Here is a 27998-nt window from a genome sequence, read left to right on the forward strand (position 1 = left end):
GATGCAATTACGAGCATGTAGTTCATGCAGAGGCAACAACACACTTGACTAACGCGGTGTTGCGATGAACAGATTCAAACATGCAGGACAGTGGTTCATTGACATAGAGTGCAAACAGCAGCTTGATGGGTTGGGTGGGTTTCAGTGCATAGAACCATCTCGAATCACAGCTCTAATTGGTTCCACATTATGAACACAGGTTTCCTGGCTGTTTTGTTCCTCTGGTTGCTGTGGGTCTATGGTCTAAAGGATAGGATTTGGACCTTGTTTTTTTTTCTCCCAAGCACTAGGGATACTGGTCAGAATCTTCAGGAGTGCTACAATCCGAAGAGGTTAAATCAATTCTTCCCCAGGTTTATGTTCAAGAGAGAATCAAATAAGTGGTGGGAAACCACTTCTCTTATAGGTAAATGTCTGCAGGTGATCAGACTAAAGCTAGCCTGCCTTAGAGGTCCAATCACTGTTTGTGAAATCAGTTGACTTTGCCCTTCTGACCAAACCCAAAGTGCTTTGCTCTAGAAGAAGAGGAGAGGACAGGAAGGAGAGAGAGAGAGGGAAAAAGACACAAGATGGTGGTAATCTTTCTCCACTGTACACAGCCCTCCTGTCTACTCTGACCCCACCCTCATCGTTTTCACTAGGATGAAAAGTCCTTTAGAAAGGAAGCAACCTGTTGTGAGGATACCCCCTTTGAATGGGTGTGCTTCTTTGATACCTGGGTCCAGCATAGCTGACTGTGGTGCAGCAATCTCTAGGTAAGGATGTTTCCTATCCACAACAGGAGATCAAAGAAAGGTCATGGTATTCAGGTTCTTGTCCTGTCAGCTGGTAGTATCAACCTGTCTGGTCAAAATACACATCAACTTCCAACGCTGGGTTGGCTCACAGGAGCGCACACACATCTGATATAAAATTGAATGTGACTGCAATGATCATGAGTAGTAGCATGCCTTAACCTATGCATAGCTTATCTTTAGAGTTTACCATGTCCCCAGCCTGGGCTACTTTTATCATCATAGTTTTGGTACAGGGGTGCATAGCTTAAATTCTTCCCCTGTACTGCATATACTTGACTGCCTCCACAGCTGTAAAATCGACACCTGCGAAGTCTGAACATACTCACTGCTACTGGTAGAGTAAGTGCTGCAAATCAAGATACCGATGCAGCAAGGCACAGATACACACAGTGCTTTTAGTGTTGAACTCATGAAAGGGGAATCTCATCAGCAGATTGAATTACCTGCATCATTTTATTAAGTAATACAAATCTAAATAGGAAGGGCTTTTACACACTTGACAAATGGTTGTAAAGACTGGAGGGGGTGGCTGTACTCCTGCTCTCTATATGGTAGAGGAGAGGCACAGAGGACCCCAGCCAAGATTCTCTATTACGGTAGCAATGGACAGGCAATCAAGGCCTAGCTTCTCAGGGGGTGATGCAGGCTGGTTCTTAAGTACAGTGTAGTCCCCAAGCCCCCACAAAGGAATGTCCACACACTGTATCAGTTAAAAAACAGTCTTTATATGATTAAGATTCAAGGTTATATACACAATCACAATAACTCACTTTGTGCTCAGTTAATCTACAATGGGAAATATATACAGTTCTAAGTGGTACCACAATTATTATCAGATTTCATTAAAGTGCATCAACTCTACTTTGGTTAAATGTCACACAAATCACTTAATAAAGGTAACCAACAATAGACATAGGAGGAAAAGCAGTGGGTTAGAACAATTGGCAGAATACTGGCCCCTACCACTAGAAACATTACTATGTGGAGATCCCTCTACCAGGGCAACCTGTAAAATAAAGATATACCACAAGCCTAGTCCACATATTGTTCAATGAGTCTTATTTCCTTCTAAAAATGTTTCTACCACCCCAATGTACCCGGAATAGCAGAGTTTGACGACGAGTTGTCGACAAATCCTTCTTGAGCGGCTCCCTTTAAAACAGGTGCCACGGATTGTCGAGATCCTGGCGACGACGGAGCGAAGACGTCCTGCAAGGAAGAGGCATGCGGGGCACCTCGATGTCAATAGTTCAGGACCGCAAAAAGTTTGTGAAGAACTGTGGCCCAACAAGGACGTTGAGTCATCTGGCGTCCCTACGGCCTTTAGGTGGCGGGAAACCCACCGGCGGATGTCCCTCGGCGCATCGACGGCCTGGCCTTCTTCGGCGGGATAAGGCGGGTGGCGGTGCGGACGAGCGTGTCCGTGGATCAAAAGACTTAGGCAAAGTAGCGTTGCGGTTCCGGTCGTCAGTGGCACGGCGTCAAGCAGTCCCCTCTTCTGGGCAACACGGCTTCCACAGGCCTCCAGCGGATATAGCAAACCTGCAAACCCTGGTCGACGACGGTGGACGGAATGTCCAGTGCTTATCTTCGTTCTCCTCGGCGGTCCCTGTCTCCGGTATGGAGCCTTTCGAGGGTCTGACTTCCAGGAAGCTTCGGCAAAGGTTAGCGTTTCAACTTCAGCTTCTGAACGAATTCTAGCAGTGAGAGGCCCCCAGATATACTAGTTGATCTCTCATTCATTCATGCGGTTTCACACTCAGGTAACCAATCACTCAGAAGGGCATTCAGCAGTTAGTCAGCCAATCAGGCACACAGTGCTTTCAGGCCATTCTCCTCCCTCTCAGACACTCACAACAAGGAATGTGTATTGGGAAAAGTATCCAGCCATTCAACACTACACACTGCATTCATACCAGTTTCGGGCAGGGTTGTCTCAGTTATTGGGGGTCATTACGACCCTGGCGCTAAGGGGTTAACGGTGCCATAAAAGTCTGCAGCGCCGTTAACCCCTTAGCACCTAATTACGAGGTCCCTTTGCGGTACCGTAATTACCGCCTTCCCCAGTCCCATTGAGCCCTATGGGACAAAAATGGGAATGGGGAAGGGCCAATGTTCAATGGGGAATTACCGCCCCGCCAACCTTGGAATGGGGTGGTGATTCCCCATTGAACATTGGCGGACTCGTTACAACACCGGCAGCAACCATGGTGCTAATAGCGCCATGGGTTACCGCCAGTGTTGTAATGAGGGCCATTGTATTTCATACTAGAAACCAGACATCCATAACAAGAAGTGCATCACCCACTCCATTCACCCAGGTCCCACCCACAACATACAGTCACTGGGAAGGCTCCAGCCCAACTGGCCTGGACTTCACAACAACACCATATATGCGACTTCCACCCATCAGCCAGTCAGGGGGAAAGGACAGAGTCAGAGCTTCCCAGGACTTTGGGAAAACAAGGTAAAGGGCAATAGAAGCAGGAGGCCACAGGGGCCATCTTGTTTCATATCAGAAACCAACCGATTCCAATGGCAGGGCCTGGGTATCCCAAAATGCAGGATGTTTAGAGCACCTGTCAAATTCAGCATGGAGCTGCCACCAGCCCATACCCTGCTATGTGGGCCACATATAGGTGCCCAAAAACATACACTAGGGGCACAGGGTTGTACCCCCACCCCTGGGTGCCATAAAGGTATCCCATGGGTCTGTACACCAAACCAGAAACAGGAAGAGCTGCACTGCCAGGAGTCCCACATGGACTCCTGGGCAGAAAACAATACAGAACACAAATGATAAAGGGCTACAGGACAAGGACAGGGAGGCCCTGTCCCTCCAATGCATTTCCACCATCACAATGATAATCTGTCACACAGTCCCACATTAAGTACCCGACCAGTCCTGTGTGTCCCCTAGTGTACTCTCTAAAGCACACTTTCAGCCCTCTACATGGTCACATCTTATTTTTAAACACTAATAACTAAACGTTATTCAAAACTCTCTTTAGAAAATGCAACCTAGACCGCTCCATGCTAAAATAATACTCGAACATTTATTGAATCCTATAATGTTGAGCTCCCAGTTCTATTTTGTCCATCTCAATGGTTGTGTTTCATTTAATTTCAACCCAACCCAGCCCTGATTTCACATCCAGAGACTTAATAGTCTCTTGGAATACGGTCTACTGCTCTCCATGTAGGTGAGCCCGATTGGAGTCGAAAGCCATGCATTTACATGGTCTGGTCAGATTTCATTCTTACTTACTGAGTGATTTATCATCCCAATTTCATCAACAGATGCTTAATGCTCCCATGGCAAACAATCTCTCTTTTAGTGAGGTCCACCAAGTCACACATCTACAACACATGGAACTGCCACTGGTTGTAAAAGAAGAAATACCAGCTACTGACTAAATGAATAAAAATCCACATATGTATAAAATGAAGCCCCTGTATTATTGCCCCACAATAAAATACATTTGGTTTTAGGACATTTTGTATCTGCCTCATTTACTCTTCTAGTCAGTTGTCCTTGCAGTGCACTTACTGCTGCTGTGTCTTAGATGACTGCCATCGCTGCCCTCATTCTCGTCAGCTGTGACGTCATCAACAATAAAACAAACTGGGAAATTATTGTGCAGCAACGGCTACGCAGCAAGATAAGTTTCATTTTTTTTATTACACACTCTTAGCACCCGCGTAGGAAACTACACAGGGACTAAGAGGTGAGGGGGCGGGGAAGAAAATGAGGAGTGGGCAGGGAAGGGTTGCTGGCTAGCAGCAAACAGGTTGCTCGGAACCCTGGCTTGAACCAGAGAATACAGCTTATGTTCCAAGCTTCCTGATTGGCCAGCACCTCCTTCCAGGGGGCTAATGAAAAGAAAAGCATAATGAACATAATACATTATGTACTCCGGATTGGTCGGTGCACTACCCACATGACCGGAACACTCATAGTAAAGGAAATCCCCTCTCCTTGCACCAGACTCAATTTGGCCCATTTGTTCACCGCTGCATCTTCCAAAAGGTATGCTCCATTGCTGGTAACTTGTTTTGGCTTCACCGTACTTAAGTGCCATTTTTAGCTTGGTGCGGCCAGTACACAGCTCCTTCCCATGACCCTCCTCTTCCCAGTGCCCCTCCCCCCCTTCCTTCCCACAGTGCTGTGGATTGCCCAGTGCACTACACATATGACCGGAACAGCCTAACTTCGGAGGCTTCCACAGAGTAGCCTTGCCCTGGAAGCCAGCTCAGCACCACAGGAAAAGGGCACCTCCATGGGGCACCTCCATCACACATTTTCCTGTTCGCCCTGGGCGCCCCAGCAGACAACTCCAGGTAAGAAAAGAATATTTTGGTTGCATAGCCAGTGCAGCATTTTTAATGCTTGACACTGTCTTGTATCTACCAAAGCTATTATATTACCACAGAAGTTTCCTTAACCCCGGCTTCACTTATGATTTTTCCATTGTGTCCAATTTAGCTTCATTTTTTGAGTATAATCACGGTTTTTGAATTTAGCCGCATCGTTGACTATAGCCAATGTGTTGAATTTAGCAGCATCTTGAGTGTAGTCACTGCACAGGACTTATAGCCCCCGTTTACAATTTTAACAGATTTTATGGGGATAGCCACTATACTGAATATAGCCACATCTCTTTGATATGATAAGTCATTCATAAAGCGCCTGTACACAAGTGTTTCTAGGCGTGATAAAACAAGGGAGGGAAGACAGAGGGTGGCCAAGACAAACTACCTTACTAGGCCTTGTGTCATTCAGATTGTGCAAGTGCAAGAATGAGAAGTGCAAGAGGAAAGGGGGGAGTGCAAGGGAGAGGGGAGGGGAAAACAGGGCAGCAATGCTCTGAGTAAGTGCAGCCAGGGCAGCGCAGTTCTGGGTAGTGCATGGAGGACAAGGGGCTGTAGGGTTACAGTTACAGCCCCTAAGTGCAAGGTAGGCCTGGAGGCAGTGCAAGGGTGACTGATCAAGAAAGCGCCTAGTGCCCACTGAGTCTCTGAGGGTAGCCAAGCAACCAGTCGGTACAGCAGAGAGGTAGGTCAGGTAAGTCAGCAGGGGAGGGAGAGAGAGAAAGCAGAGGAGAAGAGGAAAGTTTTGAGATGCTTCTGGAACCTCAGGTGCTACGGTTCATTTGAGAGGGGCAGGGAGGCCATTCTAGAGGGCGGCACCTGCAGAGGAAAGGGATCTACCCCCTACTCTCTGCCTGGAGAAGCATCTAAGCCTTAGAGAGTTGGAGGTATCTGAGCAAAGGGCTCAAGAAGGAAAGTATTTTGGAAGAGAGCATTTGATGTAGTGCAGGCTCTGGCCCCAGAAAGCCCTGTGGACAAGGCAAAAGGTCTTGAACTTGACCTTTGCAGCTACCGGGAGCCAGTGGAGAGATTTCAGTGCTGGGGAGATACCGTCCCTGGGCTTGAGGCCAAGGATAAGTCTTGCCATTCTGTTCTGGATTAGTTGCAGAGGGTGGAGAGTGGAAGAAGGCAGATTGAGAAAGAGGCTGTTACAGTAGTCCAGCCTAGAGAGAACTAGGGTTCTGGAGACAGTGAGCTTCTGGGGGAAAGTGAGAAAGGGTGGAGTCCCTTTGAGGAGGCGGAGCTGGTAGTGGGACTTCTTGCTGATACCCGAGATGTGAGGAGAGAAAGAGAGAGTGGAGTCGAATATGACACCAGGGTTTTTTGCCTCCCAGGAAGGTGAAGGAAGAGGGCCCAAGGCAGGCGGCCAGAGTGAGAAAGAGAAATCAGGGGCTGGGGTCGATTGATCAGGATGGCGTGGTTGACCGTGTCGAAAGCAGAGGAAAGATCAAGGAGGAGGAGGACATAAGGAATACTGGAATCAAGGTTAGAGAGCAGATCTTCACGGGTGTTTGTGAAAGCAGTTTCCGTGCCTCTGGCAGCACTGAAGCTGGACTGATGCTAATGGAAACAACCAACAGATTCAGTGTGGAGAGTAAGCTGGGAGATGGGCAGCTTTACCAAGAGTTTGCCCAGGAAAGGGGTGATGGAGAATGGGCGATAGTTTGCCGGACTAGTAGGATCGGCAGACAGCTTCTTGAGGGGGTGCACAAGGGAGTACATAAGGGGAGAGGGGAAAGTTCCAGTGCAAAAGAGTGATTACAGAAATCGACCAAGGCTGGAGCGAGGGTGTCAATATGGTCCTTGATGGTTCCGCAGGAGCAGGGAAGCACGTGTTTGGAAGACACTTTCATAGATCAGACTTGTCTAGAAACTTTGCTAGGTGTTGTCAGAGAGAAAGAGAAGAAAGGAGGAGGAGTGGTAGAGATGGCCAAAGGGGGGCCGAGAGAGAGGATAGGATGTCCTGAGTTTTAGTGGAGAAGTGAGTGGCCAGAGCCGTACAGAGAGCCTGGGAGGGAACAGGAGAGGTGGAGACTGCAACAGGACTGGCCAGTTCCTAGCAGATTTGAAAGAGTTTGGCCTTAAAGAGAGGAGGAAGATGAGGTTGCCAAAGAGGTGGTGGAAGGAGTAGCAGGAGAAGGGAAGAAACTGATAAGACATGGGAAACGCCTATCAAAAAGGAGGCGATTGGGCTGAGTGCCCTGAACCAAGACAGTGCAGCTCAGATAGACATTCATGATGGCCTTGGCGGAGTGGACGGCGGCCAAGAGGACATCCCACCAATTGCTACCGTTAATGGGAGAGGAGGCGAAAGAAGAGATAACGGAGACCATATGTTTGGTCCATAGGTCTGGAGAGGGGATAACAAAGAGGATGTCAGTGAGACTCTCTCTGGAGGAAGCACTGGTGTAGGTATTAGCGATAGGGAGGCCTGGGTTGGAGACCAGGATGTCCCTCTTGAACTTCTTTCTTCCAGACTTAGTGAGAGGGATAGGGTAAGAGATAGAGGAAGCAGTTAGAGAAGATGGGAAGAGACAGAGAGCACCATAGGGGGAGCGAAAGAGGTAGGTGGAGGGAAAATGGGTGGTAGAAAAGAGAGAGATGCATATCCCTGTGGCACACAGCTCAAAATGCTCAGGGGTAGAGGAGGGGGGCCAGAGTCACAACAAAGGAAGACACAGGAGGGGAACAAGTAACTCACAGTGTCCAGTCATTTGTCAGACCATTTGTCCTGTCGACCATTTATTTTCGACCAAATGACCTGTAACCGTAACTCACAACAATGAACAGCACGCCTTGTGGGGGGGATCTAGTTGGGAGCGTAGAGAGAACCAGCAACAATGCCACAGTTACCTGAATGCTTAACACCCAGATTCGACTTTCCCAGAAGGGGAAAAAGGCACGTTTTTGAGCACAGCACTATACAACACACCCAGATTTGACTTACCTGATCAGTCGCAGCAGGTCGATGGCTGCAGTATACGTGCTACCATGGCAGACACTGTATAAATGTCATATAGCCACTGTATACATTTCAGCTGTATTTTTTTTTTTAGTATAGCAACTGAATTTAGCTACATCTCTGAGTATAGTGTGATGAAGCCCTCAATGTCGTCACTTCTCCCGGGAGGAGAACCTTTTCCATGGGGCCAGGGAGGTGAGGCCGCTACCTGATAGTACCCTTGGGGGTGGTACTCAGTGGGAGGATCCCATGGGTGGGGACCCCCTCTCTGGGAGGAGTGAAGACTGTTGAGGGAGAATGCGGTACACACACCACCATGCTGTTAGACATGAGGTATTTAGCTCTATATGTAGCACTCAGACACCCCCATCCTCTCTTTCTTCTCTTGCTTCCACTAATTTCCTTATACAAAATAATTGTGTTTATCAGGCAAATAACACTATGACGAGGAAGCGTGAGGTGAGTGAATATGGATAACTTCAAAAGTGCTGTCACAAGGAAGAGCAGGGTGATGCAGAGCCCTACGCAGATCTGATACAAGCATGCTAGCTATTGGAAGTTAGAAAGCAGTCAGGAAATAAGCACTCACAAGTGTCCTCCATGGGGTCTGTCCTCCCCCAGAGCAGGTTCCCGCTGGGGAGCTGAATGCCAAGGAGAGGTCCCTTGGCCTGGAACAGAGAGGCGGAGAACCGCAAGGCGGGGAAGCAACATGACTTACATGGTTGTGGAATGCGGGGTCCGGTGGCAGAAGCAAAGTCTCCTGAGTGGTCCAGGCAAGACCCAACACGCGGCGAGAAACCAGCATGATACAGCCACCGAACACTGAACGAAGACTGCGAGAGCCCAGGGGAAGCTGTCTGGGGTTGCAGAGGAACTCAACCCTCACAGACCAAGTACAAAGGTATGCAGAGGGGAACTGGGCAGGCACACAGATACCCTAGAGGCTGTGGTTGAGAGGAAGTGCAGAGCCATCTTCCTCGTCTCAGTGTGACCGAAGAGAGACACAAGTTGAGAATGGAGTGGGTGCAAGAGCGCCCCAAAGAGACTGAAAGAGAGGCCTTCCAGGATAGTGAAGAGGTCCCAGATGAAAGAGATTGCAAAGCTGAAAGAGGGGTCAAGGACTCAAACACTGAAGAGAGACACGAGTTGAGAATGGAGGGGGTGAAAGAGCAACACAAAGAGACTGGAAGAGAGGCCTGGAAGGAGAGTGAACCGGGCCCAGGTAACAAAGATTGTAAAGCTGAACGAGGGGTCAAGGACCCAAACATCAACAGAGCCAAGTTGAGATGGGATGGGTGAAAGAGCACCCCAAAGAGACGGAAAGAGAGGGGTGGCGGGTTAGTGAACCAGGCCTACTTAAGATACATTAGAGAGTTGAAAAAGGGGTCTGGGACCCACAGAACGAGATGAGAAGTCCAGTGGAAGAGAGCCTTTGGCATAAAGCACGAGAAGTCCAGGGGAAGAGAACCATTGGCATAAAGCACGAGAAGTCCAGAGGAAATGAACCTTTGGCACAAAGCACAAGAAGTCCAGATGAAGAAAACATTTGGCATAAGTTACGAGAAGACCAGGAGCAAATAATCTTTGGCACAAGTTGTGAGAAGTCCAAGGGGAGAGACTCTTAGCAAAAGTCACAGAAAGTACAAGGGGGAAAGAAAGACCCCTTTGGCACAAATCATGAGAAGACCAGAAGAAGGCAGTCATATCCTTTGGCAGAAGGCAGAACTTTAATAAAGACACTATTGATAAAGAGTAGCTGAGGAACGCTTGGGGAAGGGAGACACCCTGGAGAAGGGATTCCTCCTGTTCTAAGCAGAGTGTAGTTTAGTTATAGGTTTTCTGTTAAAGGGTAAGAGACAGAAATAGGTTTAGGACACAGGACAGTGGACTTTATACTTTTGATAGGCATTCTGACATTATCCTTAATTTTGGTTGAGGCAGGGAAAACCCTCTTAGTCATAGGGACAAGTAGGGTTCTTGCTCATTTTCAGTCCAATGTAAGTCTATACCAACAAGCATGCCACCTTTGTGTCCTGAGTCTACTTCTGCAACCTTACAATAGCCACTGGATAAAAAAAGTAACTGATCTTTTAGTATAGCCACTGTGTTGCACCTAGCTGCATTGAATTCAGCTGCACTTTGCATCTGCCACTGTGTTATTTCTAGTTGTCTTTGAGTATAGCCCCTACACTGAAGCTAGCTGTGATTTGAGGGTAGTATCTGCTTTATTTCTAGCAGGGCTTGAACCGCAGCACTGTGTTGAACCTAATTGCCACTGAGCTGCATTCTGAGTGAAGTCACTGTTTAACTCTAGCTGTACTTGAACTTCTCCAGCGCTCCCATGCTATCAGTGCTTCGGAGGTCACTACTTGTTACACTCACCTGGTCTCTGCGGGGGCGTTGGGGCACGGTTGGAGCCCTCCCCGGAGTTGGCTCCTTCAGGTCACTTCTCTCCCCCAACTGCTGTCTTTCCGTGGGTCCGGAAGGCTGGACCTGCTCTTGTGATAAGATGAGAGGCAGTGAGGAAAGCGTGGTGGAGTTGTAGTTCCCCTCTGCCCTTTCGTGCCAAAATGTAGTGCATCGAAGTTTACCCATGCAAGCTCACCTGTTTGTATGTAAGGAGGAGCTCTCCGTCCTGCTTTCCTTCAGCAGGGGCGCTGCGGATGGACCTAGTTGCATCACTGGTCCAAATTGCGGAGGTCCAGACCGGCTTTGACCATTCCGTCTTGACGGTAAGTCTTTTATGATTATGATTGTTGTTCGTATTCTTGTAACAATACTGTCCCAAGGAATATTGTTTGTAACGGTATATTGTTCTCTCTCCCCTGTAGTGATGAAGATGACCCAGGAGCGTGTGATGGAGAAAAGAGTCTGCTCCGGATGCCCCCACCACTGGTAAGTAGACAGTTTCAGAAGCTGCACCAAGTTTGTGAGTAGTGCCGCTGTAGCGAGTTAATGTCTATGTGACCGATCACCTTGTGTCTCTTATTCTCTTTGCAGGTGCGGCAGGTCAGCGATGGCCAGACAGCGGTGTCCGACTCCTACTGGCTGCCGGAGATAAAGGTCCGCGTGGAGGCTGCACTCGATGAAGGCCCTGTGTCGGTGGAATTCGGAACAGGTAAGGATGCTGGGCGGTACCTGCAGAGGATTCCGGAAGACAGGTAAGATGAAGGCAGCTGCAGCGGAATCGGGAGCAGATGACAGCGCTTCCAGCGATGGTGCGGCCTCAGGTAAGGCGTACGCAGCGACTGCAGAGTGTGAAGCAGATGGCGGTGTTTCCTGCAATGGTGTGGCTAATTCCAGGTAAGATGGTCGAGGTATCCAGAGACTGGAGATGCACGTGTTGAGCCAGGTAGGTGCTGGAGGATTCCAGAGACTGAAAGCGCACGTGCTGAATCAGGTAAGAGTCTTCTGAATGGCGGTAAGCATTACATTGCACTCAGCAAACTAACGCGAAGCGCCAGTATGCGGGTGGGACCGGGTTCTATAACCAGGACTCAGCTACTCCCCTTAGGCCCTGCCTTGTAGCCCCACCTTTCTCCTCCTTCGGTCTTCTGCACGTGCCTCCCCTGTGATAAAAGGGCCCGGCCTTGCTGCACGTACCTTCGGTGTTCTGTGTGCCATGCACACTTTGAAATGAGCTTGGTGCCATAGGCGCCAAGACTGGGTCGATTGGGACCCTGCATGAAGTGAAGCACTGGGCTCATGCCCAGTGGCCATGACAGCACTCTCACAGTGGGTCTTCGCTCTGGTCCTGGTTTGGTGGGGTTGTTCCGGTGGAATTGTCCGATGAGTTTTGGGGGGGTTGGACAAATTCAGCGGGTTACCATGTACGATCCTAGGGGCCGTAGCCCTCCCGATCGATGAGATAGTAGAGTTTTAAATGTATTTTCTTAGATTCCAGGATGTTCTTTACTTCATATTCAAGTTCACCGGCGAAGATCTGCAGTTCCGGTGGTGTTGGAATTCGAGTGTCTTGTTCCACTGGCTTTAGAAGGGAGACGTGAAAAACTGGGTGGATTCGCATGTTGAGTGGTAAATCCAATTTCATGGCCGCAGGATTTATGACAGCCTTTATAGAATATGGTCCCAAGTATCGTGGCCGAAAGGCACAAGGTCCTTTTAAAGGAATGTTTTTTGGACGCCAACCATACCTTTTACCCAACATGATATTGAGGAGCCTCCCTCATGTGCCGGTCTGAAAATGTCTTTTGCTGCTCCTTGGCTCACCTTAGGTTTTCACTGGCTTATTTAAGAGATTGAGTAATTCTTTTGTGCAATGATGTAACAGCTGGCATCTCTAACTCATCCAGGGGGTCAAAGGAAGATGTCCTTGGGTGCTGACTGTTCATTGTGTAAAACGGGGTCTGCCCAGTGCTGGTGTGAAATGAGTTGTTGTAGGCGAACTCACTTAACTAGAGAATGTTTTTCCAGGAGTCCCCTGTTTGTTGTAACATGCATCTCAGATATTGTTCGAGCGTCTGATTCGTCCTCTCCGTTTGACCGTCGGTTTGGGGATGGTGACTCTTAGAAAGCCGAAGGTCAATTTGGGCTAGTTTACAACACCTTCTCCAAAACGCTGAAAAGAACTGGGATCCCCTGTCAGAGACAAATAGGGATGGGAAACCATGCAGTCGGACCATCTGTTCTAAAAATACTGTGGCCAAAGTAGCTGCGGTGGGAAGTCCCTTCAGTGGGATAAAATGTGCCATTTTGGAGAATAGTTCTACCACGACCAGGATTGTATTAAACCCCTCGCAGGGCGATAGATCGGTGATGAAGTCCATAGATAATGTATGCCATGGTGTTGGTGGCACCTCCAGAGGTCTCAACAGCCCTGCAGGATTTTGTTTTCGGGATTTATTCTGTGCACAGACACCACACGTGGTAATGAACTGGGCGACATCCTTCCTCCAAGAAGGCCACCAATAATTCTTATGGATCTTGGCTCTAGTCTTGGTGATCCCTGGGTGTCCTTCCACCAACGACTCAGGGTAATTCGCTATAATCTTAGTACGTAATTCCTTGTCCTGAACATATAATCTTCCCTGGAAGTACGTCAGGTTATTTCTGATGGAGTATTGTTCTCCCTTACTTAACCACTCCTTTTGGGTGGTCGGGTCCATCTGAGCTTGGAGGTCCGTTTTTAATTCTTCCCAGCAGGTAGTAACAGCTATCTGGTGTTGAATCCGTTCCTCAGGGATAATGGCTATGGGGTCGGAGGGGTTGAAGGCATCCTGGCCCTCTCCCATTCTTAATAGAGCATCAGCTTTTCCGTTGCGCACTCCAGGCCGGTAGGTTATTACAAAATCGTATTCAGCAAAGAATAACGCCCAACGGAGTTGGTGTGAGGATTGCGCCTTGGCTGTTTTCAAATATTGTAGATTACGGTGATCGGTAATAACAGTAACCGTGTGTTTAGCTCCCAAAAGGTAATGTCTCCAAGTCTTGAAGGCTCCTTTGATTGCCAGGAGCTCCTTGTCTGTTATTGCATAATTTCGTTCAGGTGCAGAAAACGTGTGGGACCAGAATGCTATAGGATGAAGCTGCCCAGTTTCAGGGTCCCTTTGTGATAACACTACCCCCATGGCAATACTGGAGGCGTCAGTTTCGACCACATAAGGTAGATCAGGCCGAGAGTGTCGAAGTATAGGCACTGAGGTGAAGGATTGTTTCAATTCCTGGAAGGCATGTTCGGCCTCCGCTGACCAAAAGAATTTCTTGTTCTTTTTTAGAAGAGATGTGATCAGATGGACGATTTGCGAGAATTGTGGTATGAATCGTCTATAAAAATTAGCAAAGCCCAGTACACTTTGTACCCCTTTGGTAGATGTTGGGGAAGGTAATTGAAGAATAGCTTCAACCTTGCGTGTGTCCATATGAACTCCTCATGGAGTAAGCATGAAGCCCAAAAACTCGACCTCTGTGACGTGGAAGGAAAATGTTTCTAGTTTAGCAAGCAATCGGTGCTGACGGAGCTTTTCCAACACCACTCTTACGTGGCCAACATGTTCTTCCTTGGACTGAGAATAGATTAAGATATCGTCAATGTAAACAAGAACACAGACATCCAGTAGTTCATGGAGCACATTGTTCATAAAGAACTGGAATGCCGCTGGTGCATTGCATAACTCAAAGGGCATCACCTGATACTCGAAGAGTCCGTATTTGGTCTGGAATGCTGTTTTCCACTCATCACTACTTTTAACTCGTACGAGGTGGTAGGACCCCTGTCGGTCCAGTTTTGTGTAGATTTGAGCACGCTTTACCTTTTAGAGTAATTCTGGGATGAGTGGCAGAGGGTATCTGTTCTTAACCGTTATTTGATTCGATGCCCTGTAGTCTAATCACATTCTGAGGTCACCTTCCTTCTTGGGTACAAAGAAGAGCGCTGAGGAAGCAGGGGACTTAGATGGGCGAATAAACCCGTTGGCTAGGTACTGGTCTAGATGGGTTCGCAAATGTTGATTTTCTTGTTCCGTCAAGGCATATATTCGGCTGCATGGGATTTGAGCTCCAGGTAACAGGTCGATCTGGCAGTCATAGGGCCTATGTGGAGGCAGGGTATTTGCCTGTTTTTTCTGAAATACATCTTGATAGCCCAAATATTCCGGAAGCAGGGCACCAGCAAGGGCCAGAAGAGGTTTTGCCTTGCCTTTGGATTGTTGCAGATGACAAGCTTTGGTGCATTCTTGCGGAAAGGTCAGCACTTGTGTTTTCCAGTCAATTCTGGGGTTATGGGCCTCTAGCCACGGCATTCCTAAGATCATTTGGAACTGTGGTGCCCCGATAAGATCAAAAGAGATGTCTTTCCGATGGCCGTCCTTGTTAGGGGGAATTCTCATTCAATGGCTAATTTCCCTTACCTAGTGAGTCCCTCAGCAGCTTTGCTGGATTTCCGGAGTTTATTTTCCACCTGGTAAGAGTGTACCCTTCTTTTCTCCACTCTTACTTGTATTTTGCCATGTGTATTTCATCTGTTTTTGTGATTGTGGACTCTGGAGTAGCCCCCTTCTTTTGTGTGTTACACAGCATCTTCAGTGCAGTGACACAGGGTTGTCTTTTAGGCTTCCCACCGACTCCATTTCTGAGGCTGACTACTGTCCCCCAGAAAAGGGTAAAGTTGCCATTAACTTTGCTTAGTCATTTAACCATAGATCCAGTACACCCCATCTTACATGGAGTACAGGAAAGGGTTAATCCTTAGCCCTTTTTATCTGTACCTCCTAGAGCATTGTTTTGCTCTTTTAACATTTAGACTTGGCTGGTGGCATTGGTATCTTCCCTAACTTTTCTACCGCGATTATACTATATAAACGTGGTATTATTTTAGGCTATTATATTAGCCTCGAACTTAAACCCGCTTGACCAAATACTTTTTCTTTTGGCTCCGATCGGGTTTATTCGCCGCCATTTCTTTTTGTTAAAGTTCTTCTTGTGTTTTACTTTGCGCGGCAAACCAGGTTTGCCTTCTTTGTTCACTGTCTTTTGGCGGGCCTCTGCTAAGAACCCTTCCTCTAGGCTCCTGGGTGTCTAGGTGGACTGAATGTGAGGGGGGGGGGGCTGTAGTCACCCCCTGCACAGGGTACCCTAGGAAACCCAAGTCGCACTTTGCCATGATTGGCTAAGGTGGTTGTCCGGGCCAGACAACACCCCTGCTGCGCGATTGACAGCCAGGCTGTGTGAATGGGGGATTTTTGCATAAAAGGCAGGTCTCTTGGGCTAGAAGTCAGAGTCGCCACTGGAAATACAAGGAACCGAAGAGAAGCGGAGAAGAAGTTGGCTGCTGCAACTATCCCGTCCCGGTGAAGCCCTGCCGCAGTCCTGAGCTATCTACCCTTCGATGACCAGAGAAGATCCAGCCGGAGTCTTCTTCCCTTGAGCTTGGTGGGGATAACCAGCTCATCTTCTACAGCCACAGGACCCGCTTCGTGGTCGAAATCGCTGCACCCTGCTGTAGTTGTCTGGATAGCCATCTGAAGAGCCACTCCTGTTTTTAAGGAGCGCACCTTTTATTCACCGTCGCTGCTGCCGGCTTCATCCCTGTGTGGTGCAGACCCCTCCAGACATGCTCCTTCGGATTGAAGCTCCAGGAATCAAGGGTCTGCAGGAAACCTACCAGGAACAACTGCCGTGGCACCAGCTTCTTCCTTGAATAAGGTAATGTGTTCTGCTCGAGGAATTAGGGTGAATCTCTTTTTTTCACCTCCAAGGCTTGCCCTTGTCTTCCCTCCTTCTTATAACTTGTGCTTCCTCCGTTGACAATATCTAAGTACTCCTGGCTACGTTGAATCGTGAACTATCCGACTGTGTGATCCTCAACAACAGGAACCCGGTTCCACTTGACGCTGGCTCCGGCCTATTGACTTTTGAATTTCTGTCTAAGAGTGTTCTCTGGTTCTGTCTGCCTTGATAAAAGTATTGCCTATGATTTTTGCCCCCAACTCTCTCTGGGTATCTCAGGTGCTAAGTGTGTTTTTGCCCCGGTAATATTTCTTGCCGCGGATACGCGTTTCTTTAGTAAGACCGAACTGTCATTACTGTCAAAAAGTGATCGCAAGTGTATTCCCGGTAACATCTTTTGTTTCGCAACACCGGTCCGCTAAAACACAGGGTACTTACCTTGAAGTATACCGTACAAAGTGAATTGGTTAGTGATGGTGCATTTTATGTGTGGTTTTTGAATTAATAGAAGTGTCGTGTTTACAACAATTGGTTTAAAATAAATGTACTTATATTTTTTACCTGAAACCTTGAGTCAGTGTTTGCCTGAGTCACAGTAATTGTGGTCCCTTTGTGTAATCTCTGCTACTGCTCATATACTCTTGAGATAAGCCTGGCTGCTCCGCTACTGCTACCACTTTAACATAGTAGTATGGGCTTGTACCAAAGGTAAAACTTGTATTGCCACCTGTAGTCTTAATTGTGTGTAGTGGTCCCTAAGTGCACTGCACAGGATTCTGCCTAACAGTCCTGACATACCAGCATAACCTTTTCGGTGTGATGCGTTACTGGTCCAGATGATAGTTGTGAGCCATCCACTGCAGTTACGTTCTCCGCCTGTACTTTATGCCAGAGAGGAAGGTCTATTCGTGCAGCTTGGGCCTGATCAATATAGTTACCAACTGCTCCACTGTCCACACATGCCTCCAAAGGTACCTTTGATGGTTGCTGGTGGTGAAATATGAGTACTGGAATGACTAGATGTGAGGTCTGCACTACTTTCTGGTTTTTGCTCGACAAGGGGACCCCTACCCTTGACGGGCACTGGAGTTTTCCGGAGCTGTATCTTGTTCCTTAACAGTATTTTCCATCTCACCCACAGTTTTCCTGGGAGGTTTAGTGGGGCAATCTCGAAGAAAATGCCCTGCCTTGCCACAGTATAAGCATAGTTGTTCTTGCCTCCGTTTTTCTCTCTCCCCCTTAGATATGGGGGTCCGTAATCCCCCGATTTGCATAGGTTCAGTGGTTTTGTGGGTCTTGCCTGGATTGTCCCTGGATCTCATATAGACTGATCTCCCTTCTGCCCTAGTGCAATCCATCTTTCTGTCCTGTAACCTGTGATTCAGTTGCAACGTTAGGTTGATGTATTCAGCACAGGCTTCGGGAGGGTTGACCACCTGGGCTAACACATCCGTTAGTTCCCCACGTAACCCTCGATAAAATAATGTGGTCCTTTTCTCCTCAGGCCAGTTGGTTTGTGCAATCAGGCGATTGAAAGTGGCTATATATGTCAATAAATTCTGATTCCCCTATCTTAGAGACAACAGTTTGCTATCCAGGGCCTGTCCTTGGGTGTGCCTTGCAAACAGCTTCTCCAATTCCCGTTGGAATTTCCCAAAATTGTGCAGCACAGGGTCATCCTGGTTGACCAAGGATATTGACCAGTCCACTGCACTGCCTCCTAGATACGAAAGTACAAAAGCCACCCTAGAACTATCGTTCAGGAATGCACCTAGGCAGCACAAATTGTGCAGGCGACACTGATTCATAAATATAGCAAATTTGTTGGGGTCGCCAGTAAACCGTTCTGGTGTAGCCAGCAGTACAGCCCCTGGAAGTACCACTTGAACTAGTGGTGATGGTGGCACAGGGGTTGGCGCAATTCCAGGTAATGGGACCTGCCCTGTGTGAGATTGAAGCACCTGTCTTGCCAGGTCGTCGGTTCGTTCTCGAGCAATGATTAAGTCCCTTCTTAAGAGTTTGTCTCTTGTCTGGAGGCATGCACTTCAGCCCATAAATCCCCCAGCAATTGGGCCAACTGGTCGGTCTCAGAGGTATTAATAACGCCCAGGCAGAGATTCGGAGAGGCTTTGCGTTCTGTAACGCTCACCTGGTCTCTGCGGGGGCGTTGTGGCACGGTTGGAGCTCTCCCCGGAGATGGCTCCCTCATGTCGCTTCTCTCCCCCAACTGCTGTCTTTCTGTGGGTCCGGAAGACTGGACCTGTTCCTGTGATAAGATGAGAGGCAGCGAGGAAAGCGTGGTGGAGTCGTAGTTCCCCTCTGCCCTTTCGTGCCAAAATGTAGTGCGTAGACGTTTACCCATGCAAGCTCACCTGTTTGTACCTAAGGATTAGATCTCCGTCCTGCTTTCCTTCAACAGGAGCGCTGCGGATGGACTTAGTTGCATCACTGGTTCAAATTGTGGAGGACCAGACCGGCTGCGACCATTCCGTCTTGACGGTAAGTCTTTTATGATTATAATTGTTGTTTGCATTCTTGTAACAATACTGTCCCAAGGAATATTGTTTGTAACGGTATATTGTTCTCTCTACCCTGTAGTGATGAAGATGACCCAGGAGTGTATGATGGAGAAAAGAGTCTGCTCCGGATGCCCCCACCACTGGAAAGTAGACAGTTTCAGAAGCTGCACCAAGTTTGTGAGTAGTGCCGCTGTAGCGAGTTAATGTCTATGTGACCGATTACCTTGTGTCTCTTATTCTCTTTGCAGGCACGGCAGGTCGGCGATGGCCGGAGAGCAGTGTCCGACTCCTACTGGCTGCCGGAGATAAAGATCCGTGTGGAGGCTGCACCCGATGAAGGCCCTGTGTCGGTGGAATTCGGAACAGGTAAGGATGCTGGGCGGTACCTGCAGAGGATTCCGGAAGACAGGTAAGATGACAGCGCTTCCAGCGATGGTGTGGTCTCAGGTAAGGCGTGCGCAGTGACTGCAGAGTGTGAACCAGATGCAACATGCTATCTACCATGAAAACCAACTCCCAGTTCATAAAGGCACTTTGGCGCACCAAAAATATTGCCAACTGCTCTGCGAACCCCTCTCCCCTGCACCCTCCACACTTCGAGCCCTTGGGGAAGAACTGGCCCTATCAGACACCTCCCTCTCCCCCTCACAAGCCTTAGCCCTAACCTTCCCACACTGCCCCCTAACACACTTGCGACCACCCTCCCCTGACCCCTTCACTCCTCAGTCTTTGCATCCCTTAGCGCCACTCATGCTTCCCATACTAACACCCCTTCCTGGGCCGCCCCGTTGACCTTCACACACACACACACCACAGGTACCAAAGAACCCCCTCAAACACAGAATTTGAAACACCCGGACCCTCTCATCTCTGTACACCTCTCCCTATCTCTGCCCTAGTTCCCTGCATGCACCCCTCACTTACACCCAGTGAAATCCATTTTCAACACGTCCTTCAACTCCTTCAGCACTAACCCCCTTCAGCCCTTTTGACAATCCCCTGAAAATCAGCAACCAAGCTTCATGCAAGACTATACACCCTTCCTTTCTTCTAAACCCCTTGCATCAACAACCCCCCCCCCCAGTGACCCCATTCACCACCCTGCACCTTCCCCTGGCCCATACCCTTCTGACTCCAGAGCTGCAATCTTCCTCCCATGGAACCGTACATCACAAGCCCTCCTTTCTGACCTTCAAAAAATACTCAGAGCCTCCCCATGCCATCTTGACATCAGAGACTGCTCATCCTCCTCTAACTACGTCTCCCCTTCTACTTCCACCTTCTCTCCCACTCCCTGCACTCCCTACCCTCTCCCTTATTCACACTGCACTGCCCAATGGGGGCCCCACCAGGGGATCCCTTCCCTGCCATCCACCACCACCACGCCAAAGGCACTCCGTAGCCCACCTTTCTGGGGGCAAACACCAGCCCCGCTTATGCATCCTTATTAAAACAGATCAGTCACCAAAAAATGACACAACATATGACCTAATTTCCTCGGAAAGTCCAGACATCCCTTTCATCACAGAAACCTGCTTCTCTGATGACTTCCGACCCATCGCACACAAGGCATTCCCCCAGGCTACACACTCATCGCCCATAACAGAACTTGCAGAGCAGGCGGGATCATCATCCTCCACAAATCACACCTCTCCATCCCACACTCTGAGCAACAAGCCCTCAATGCAGACTGTGAATCCATCCTTGTGAAATTTCTCATCAACCTATCGCTTACCCACAGCTAAGGGCTCATCTACAGACCTACCGGCCACTATCTCCGCCTTAACCCCGGAAAAACAGAAATCATGATCTGCATGAAGACGGCTCTCTAAACCCCAACCCACCCCTTGCCCATCCTCCCTAGGTCCTCCCTGTGCCACCTCCAATGCAGTAAAGAACCTGGGATGCACCATGGACACTGATCTGACAATCTCTCACCACATTAACTCTGTGTCCAAATCTTGCTACCTACACCTCAGCATTCTCAGACATATCTTGTGTTACCTCGCGCAACCTCACAGAGTCACTGCGATCATGGCCATCGTCCTCTTCAGCCTTGACTCTGCCAATTCTTGTTACCTGGGTGCCCCAAATATCAACTCAGAAAGCTCCAACAGGTCCAGAACACTGCAGCAAGGCTCTTCCTGAACCTTGGCTCCAGATAGCACATAACACCCGCCCACTGTGTCCTCCACTGGCTCCCTGTTGGGCGACAGGTCGCTTTCAAAGTCATGTGCATCACCCACCGTGCCCTCGACCAGACAGGCCAAGAATACCTTCAACAGAAAGTACTCCATTACCAACACAACCAAGACCTTCGATCAGGCGCCAAACCCATGCCTCGCATTGGGTTATTCAAGCACCTCTCAGGTAGGCCGGGGCAGCAATGAACCTGCAACTAAAATGTACCCAGTCCAGAGAAAATAAACTCCAGCAGACAACAGGACAGAATGCACGCCAATTCTACGAAACCAGGAAACAAGCCAGAGCACATGGGTACGTATCAAACTCCATGCTCATGAAAAATAAATGCTGCCGAAGCCACCCACCCACATTTGCCACCACACACCACTCATTAAGACACTGGACACAACACCTCTGCCATAAAAATGCAACTATCCACAATGACAAAAATTCAGTCTAGCTGGACACATAATGAGCCTCCTGTATGTGCATACTATCCAGGGGATCCTACAACAGCCACCCACATGCCAGCTCGATATGGGCAGCTAGTAGAAACTTGGCCACCCCTACCCTCCTTTGTATTGACCATAATTCATGTGGTGTCCTGATGGGAACAGCGGGCCTGAGTGCACGAATGCCCTCTCCGCCCTGAACAGAGATACAAACAAAGCATGTATGGTCTTCGAGCCCGCTCGTGCACAGCCCTGTGTGCTGACGCAATGCTGTATATTATGGAATGGCGCAATGACGTACGTACCCCATCTTCGCACCTTAAAGGAGACCACACCACAATGCACACACGTATTCTACACTCATCTGACAAATTTCTCATACCATGGACTTTAGTCCCCCAAGGGCATTCACCTACAGCACTTTGAGAGTATACCAATGGGAAAAGCCGCTATACAAATGAAAAACTTTAATTGGGCAAGACTGAATATATCATATGGAAGTGATGTTTAACCTAAATCTGAAGATTTAGCAGCATTTGTATATGAAAACGTTTTCATGAACATGCATATACTCTGCAATATAAGTTATAAATGTTATAAAGTGCAATGTAGTTGTAGTGCATTTATCACACTTCATACTGTCATGTGTAAAAAGTATGAATTAATCTACACACACTTCAATAATGTTACCATACTGTTTTGAAAAACATGTAAACAATACAATTAGACATTTTAAGTATTAGACAGTAACAGATGTTTTATGAAACTGTTAGGAATCTGACAGTCTTTGTTGCAGCAACGCTGTGGCTAAAGAAATCCACACGAGTCCGTGAACTCATTAGTTGGAGTCCCCTAATGGATTTTCATATCTATTTTAAAACAATAGTTCAAAGGTTGTTTTTTCTTTTATGACATTGTTTGGCATGTAGTGACATGCATATCTACGTTTTTTTTTTAAATGTATGAAATGTTTTGGAATGGAATGTGCCAGTGGCACGTGGCAGTTGTAATAGAGACATGTAGTGGCAATTGTCAGTGTCACTGGCACATGGCACATGTCATATTCAGTTCTTACCCCTACTGCCTTCTAGCTCTGTGTTGAGTCAACCTTGCTGACGTGTCAAACGCACGCGCATGCGCCACTGTAATATAGTGGGCATGTGTGTACAACCCGGTGGGAGGAGTATCTGGAGAAACACTAAAACGCACAAGGTGGTGCTCACTGGTATCAGGACCAATCAGAATTGAGGAATATAAATGTATATGAAGTGTAGTAAAATAGCAAATAACATAAGTATGAAGAATATGGCTCTGCAATAATTATTAACGTTTCTTACTTTCTTATTTTAATATAATGTTCTTATTATAGAAAATCTAAAAACGGTAAAAATAAATAGTATGAGAGTTTTCTCATGTTAATGATAGATTTACACCCGTCTTTATCTCATAGTATGGCATTGATCACGTTTCAAGATGGCCGCTCTATTGTAGGTTGAAGAGTTTCCTACACTGCACGACTCGGCAAGGTGTGCGCATGCGCTTGCGTTTCTCAGCTGGCAGTTTTGCAGCGGGGTAGATTTCAAGTGAAGATGATGCCTGTGGGTCAGGCAGCAAAAGATGGAACTGCAGGTGAGGAGAGCATTCACACATATCACAGGGAATAACGGAGGCCGAGATAGAAGGCTAAATGATGTGCATCATAGTATTTGCATTAAAAGGTGGCGGCAATGCAAGAGGACGAAAGTAGTGCAGCGAGGTTCAGGGAGTGCACGTTGTTTTAGTGAATAGGGGGTGGCATAATAAGCCATGCAGGAGCTATGTGCAGATAATTCGGCAGTGTATAGGAAGTGCGAGGAATGCAGCAGTGGTTCGTAAGGAACGCAGGTAGGATTTCACAAAGTGTGGCCAACACAGGAGTTCTTTATAAAGAGAGCAGGCAATGCAGAAGGGGGAGTTTGAAAAGGAATGTGGGGGATGTTGCGTGTTGGTCTAGTGGTTGGATCCCCAGGAGGCTGCTGCAGCCCAGAGGGGGAACACACGGGGGGGGGACTCTGGTTTGTGGCAGGGGGCAGGTGGGCACCGTGACTCAAGGGCCACGTGCAGTTCCAACACGGGTGGTGGCCCCCCGAGGAATGCTCGTGCACTTGCGGGGGAGAGGTGGTCCACCTGTCTGGAGCAGTTCCGTCATTAACAAGGCCACTGAGGGTAGCAGCTCCTGAAGGAGTGCTTGTGTGCCCCCTAAAGTGTCCACAAGTGGCCGGACACCCCAAGACCCACCAGCAGTAGTTGCATTGGGGCCCAGCCCAGTGGTCCGAATGATGGACGACGACAACAAAGGGGTATGTCGAGGACAGCTCGTGCCACTACATCACTTTGACGTGGTCTGCTCGCCTGCCAGTTTGTGACCCCGTTGGACAACCTGGGTGGAGAACCTGGTGCTGTACTTTGCGGCGGTAGAGATCAAGGATGCAGCCAAACGTCCAACACTCCTGTACTCCGCCGGACTGGCGGTTCAGAGGCTATTAAAGACACTAAGGCCCGCAAATCAGTCATACGCTGCAGCCATCCCAGCCCTGAATGAATACTTCCGACCCATGGTCAACGGGGACTATGAACGGTTCAGGATGAGGTGTGCGAGGCAGGAGGAAGGGGAGAGCCTCAATGCGTTCCATGGGAAGCTGCATGGTATTGCATTATCATGTGACCTGGAAACTTCGAGGGGGACGAGATCGGAGTGCAGATCATCTATGGCTGCAGCTCCTCAAAGCTACGCAGGCAAGTCCTGAGGGACCCAGCGCTGACCCTCGACCGGAGACTAGACCTTGGCTGTGCCCAGGAATTGGCAGAGGTGCGGGCCTCAGTCATGGATTCATCCAGACACCACCTCAAGCTGGAGGCCCCCATGCAGCGTGTCAAGCTTGAGGAGGTGGCAGCTGTCTGCAAGTGGCAAGGAGGAAAGGCGATGAGGAGGGGAGACTAGCCAAGGAGAGGCCCCAGTGCCACAATATGCCTTCAGTGCGAGTGGGATCTGCCACACCTGCAGGACTGCCCGGCAAAAAGGGCACATCTTGGGAGGTGCGGGAAGGTGGATCACTTCGCACGGGTGTGCCTTGCCCCCACACCAGCCAGAATGGTGGGGACATTGGGGGGGGTCGAAAGGGAGAAAGACCCCGAGAGTGACGGCGGTCCAAGTGGCAGAAGACCCAAGGAGAACGCAGTATTATGTGGGAGAGGAGGAAGATGAAGAAAATGTATTCTTCTTGTCATGCAGCAGCGCCACTGGCCAGTTTGATCCCAGAATTTTCTGAGTTGGATTAGCCCGCTGTCGGGCCCTGTGGTGTGCGTACTGGAACACACCTGTTTGTTTGCAGTGCTAAAAGTTTAAGTTTGTGAGTAGCTATTAGGTGGTGCTCGGACTGGAATGCACCCAATGTTTGCAGTGATGATGTAGGAGCACAATGGGTGCACGGACTAGAATACACCAAGTTAGACCCAATAGAGGGTCGCTGTTTTGCAGTGGGGGGGTGATTTTTCTTTTGTTATAATAAAGGAGGGATGTTGCGTGTTGGTCTAGTGGTTGGATGCGAGAGAGCGTCATGACGCCTCTCTAAAAAAAGGGGCTCTGCTGGCACGCACAATGCAGTACAGCAGAGCCGCAGTACAGCAGAGCCCCAGGAAGCGAGAACTTGTGTCTGTGTGTTATTCCTGGGTTGGGGTTGCCACGTGATCGTGGCCTACTGCGGTGGCCAGGCCTGGGTGCCCCCACGGCCGATACTGCCAAGGTGCCCCCAGCAAGGAAGAAACAGCCCAGTGATCCGGGCTGCGCAGGGTGATCCCTGTCTGCGCTCCGCTGCACGTCTGCAGCTCCAGGAGTTGCCTTGGGTTGCTCCCCAAGCCTGCTGAGGCCCGTCCCGGTGGCCAGAGGCGGGCCCCCAACTGGGGACATGTGAGGAATTGATGGCAATGCGTATAAGGAACGCGGGATGTATAATGCACGCGCTTTATTGAGTGTATAGAATGCAGTGGGGTATGAGGAGTATAGCAAGAGCGCATGCTGTTTGCACGGAGTATAAAGAGCTTCTAAGAAAATGCAGCGTCCTTGGTTTATAAGGAGTGCAAGGAATGCAGGAAGGGCGCAGCACTGCAGCGATTGGCGAGGAGGGATTGGGAGTGCAGCGAGCGTTTTTAATGATAAAGGAAACCCATGCGGTTTATAAAATCAGGTCGTGCATGAGGTATGCCTGGCACTCAGATTGGTAACGAGTGCACGTGTAGCAATAGCCGCGCTTTATTAGCAGTACATAACCTGGCAGATAGATTTATACAGGGCATGGTTGGGATGGTGGATGAGGGGGCGGTAGAATGAGTTCAAGGAATGGAAGGGTGGTTTATAAAAAGTTCAAGGAATGCAAGACCAGTGAGTTATGACGAGGACTCAGTCACCGGATATATTTCGGGGTATAGGGAATGGGGGATCAGTTTAGAATTAAGGTAGAGTGTGTATAGTACCGAGGCTGCATTTTGAGGCTGGTGACATGTACAGAAAATGCATACAGGCTCTTGGGAGGGATGCATTAAATGTAGGAGCTGTTCATAAAGAGCTTTAGGAATCCTGAGTGCCCAATACCTAATATAAGAAAGTAGGAAGGCTTTGTAAAGCATATTGTGTGCAGGCGGTTTACATGTACTACAGGCAAGTTGGGTATGTTTTGTAAGCAGTAAGGGAGTGTCGAAGGGGTTGACCAGGAGTAGGTGGAGCGGAGCAGCGCTGGCGATTGGGCTGGCTGAGAGTCAGCCGCCCCAAACCTATGCTCTGCGCTGGGGGAAGGGGAAAAATGGGATGCACATTGTGCATTTAAAATAATATTTACTCAGCAACACTGGTCAAACAATTATCCGCATAGTGAAATAACTCATCACCAGTGCCATGGAAGTGGTTGGAAAGAAGCACAGCAAGAAAGAAATAGCGCCGTTTTAAACTGATATTATGGACATTTCCTTTGATCGGAGGTGAACTGCCAGCTCCGCCATCCTAAACTTCGCCTCCTCGGGCACTGCTCCCCCAAGCTCCGCCCCCACCCCGGCCCTTGCGGGATCCCCCACCAATGTGTTTACATTTCCACCACTGAAGCGGAGGAGTGGTCTACTAGGAGCTCAAGGAATGCATAAGGGTTTAGTAAAAAAAAGTGCAGGATGAGGGGTTTAAACGTTGGAGGGGAGGGGTTATTAGGAGTCCAGCGATTGCAGGAGAAGTTTAGGACCAGTAAAGAGCATGCAGAGGGAGGTGTAGAAGGCAGAAGAGGCCCTCTTTGTGGGAGGTGATGCTCCCACCATTGATTGGTCTGAACGTACCGCCTAGGAAGAGCAGGTGGCATGAGGGCTCAGACACATGCGCCCTGTTAATCCCTATTTTTCTTTGGAGTATTGGCCTGATTTTGGGGAGTAAAGTAGGCATGTACCTGGTTATATGAGCCTGCCCTGTGGCATGCAGAAGGGGCTTACAAGGACATGGAATGGATAACTTGAGTACAGAGAATCTTGGTGTGCTTTATTAGAAGTATAGGGGATACTGAACGGGGTCTGGCAGGTTACATGAAAGGCAGTAGTTTTAAGTACTACAGAACATAAATGGGGATTCTAAGGACTAATGAATGCAATACGTTTATAAGGAGCATTCTCAAAGCAAGAGGCTTTTTTTGGTAACTGGAGTAATGTTCAAGGGACTTATAAAGAGCACAGGGAATGCAAGAAATGAAGGATAGGTTTATAAAGTGCAGAATGATTCTGACTTATGCGTGCAGGGTTCATTAGCAAGGGAGGAGCATTGGGTTGAGGGACTACAGCGGGCCCTCAGACTTCTAAAGGATGATGGATAAGGGATTCGTGTTTTGTTGATGTTGGTGATGGTCTTTTCAAGATTGCAACATCTGGACTCTGACCTTCATCGATAATGGCGTTTCCGCACCCCTTAGCTGTGGTGTGTTTACTTATCTTCATGTTTGCTCTGTCTACAGGCAGCTTTTTGGGAACTGTCCTGGTTGCACAATACTGGCCGAAGTACCTGCCCGCTATTTGGTCCTTCTGTGATTGGCTGCATGTGGCTGACTAACAGTGTGCTGGGCGTGCTGATGCGCCCCCTACCTCAGTCCAAAGATATTCATTACCATTCAATTAAGCCTATCTCCCCATAACACCAACCCCCATTTCATTCTAGTGCAGAAGCTCTAATTTTCCCTTAACTCACCCGCGAGTGGGTGATCCCAGCGACTGGAACTTCATCAGTAATGACTTTTTGATTGGAAAGTTGTTTCATTTTAGGTCTAGATGAAGAAAGGTTATTTTAATGTATTCCAATGCACAGTCACGCTGAATATCTCGGTTTCATTCCGTCCATTATATCTCTGCGAGAATAGTGCACTCCTTGGCATATGTGCACTATTGAGGGAAAAGTTAATTTTAAAGCAGCAGCTGGGTGGTGGTATTTCTGCCTTGCGTAACATCTAATGGAATGTTTTCAAGAAAGCAGCTA

At 48.6% G+C, this 27998-nt stretch overlaps 1 protein-coding gene across 2 annotated transcripts in view; it reads left to right on the forward strand.

The window, feature by feature from the left end:
- The first annotated feature begins 22969 nt into the window (after nucleotides 1–22969).
- The window catches only part of GGCX (gamma-glutamyl carboxylase), a 485190-nt gene continuing 480161 nt past the window's right edge, over nucleotides 22970–27998 (forward strand). Inside the window, exon 1 of one of the 2 annotated variants that reach the window (XM_069619048.1) lies at nucleotides 22970–23098. In XM_069619048.1, the coding sequence (XP_069475149.1) occupies nucleotides 23059–23098 (40 nt within the window). In that variant the 5' untranslated portion in view covers nucleotides 22970–23058. The remainder of the gene's footprint in view (nucleotides 23099–27998) is intronic. The other variant, XM_069619047.1, reaches the window with a different exon arrangement.

This window comes from Ambystoma mexicanum, chromosome 10, assembly GCF_040938575.1.
Source record: "Ambystoma mexicanum isolate Mex_15411 chromosome 10, UKY_AmexF1_1, whole genome shotgun sequence".
Taxonomy (NCBI): domain Eukaryota; kingdom Metazoa; phylum Chordata; class Amphibia; order Caudata; family Ambystomatidae; genus Ambystoma; species Ambystoma mexicanum.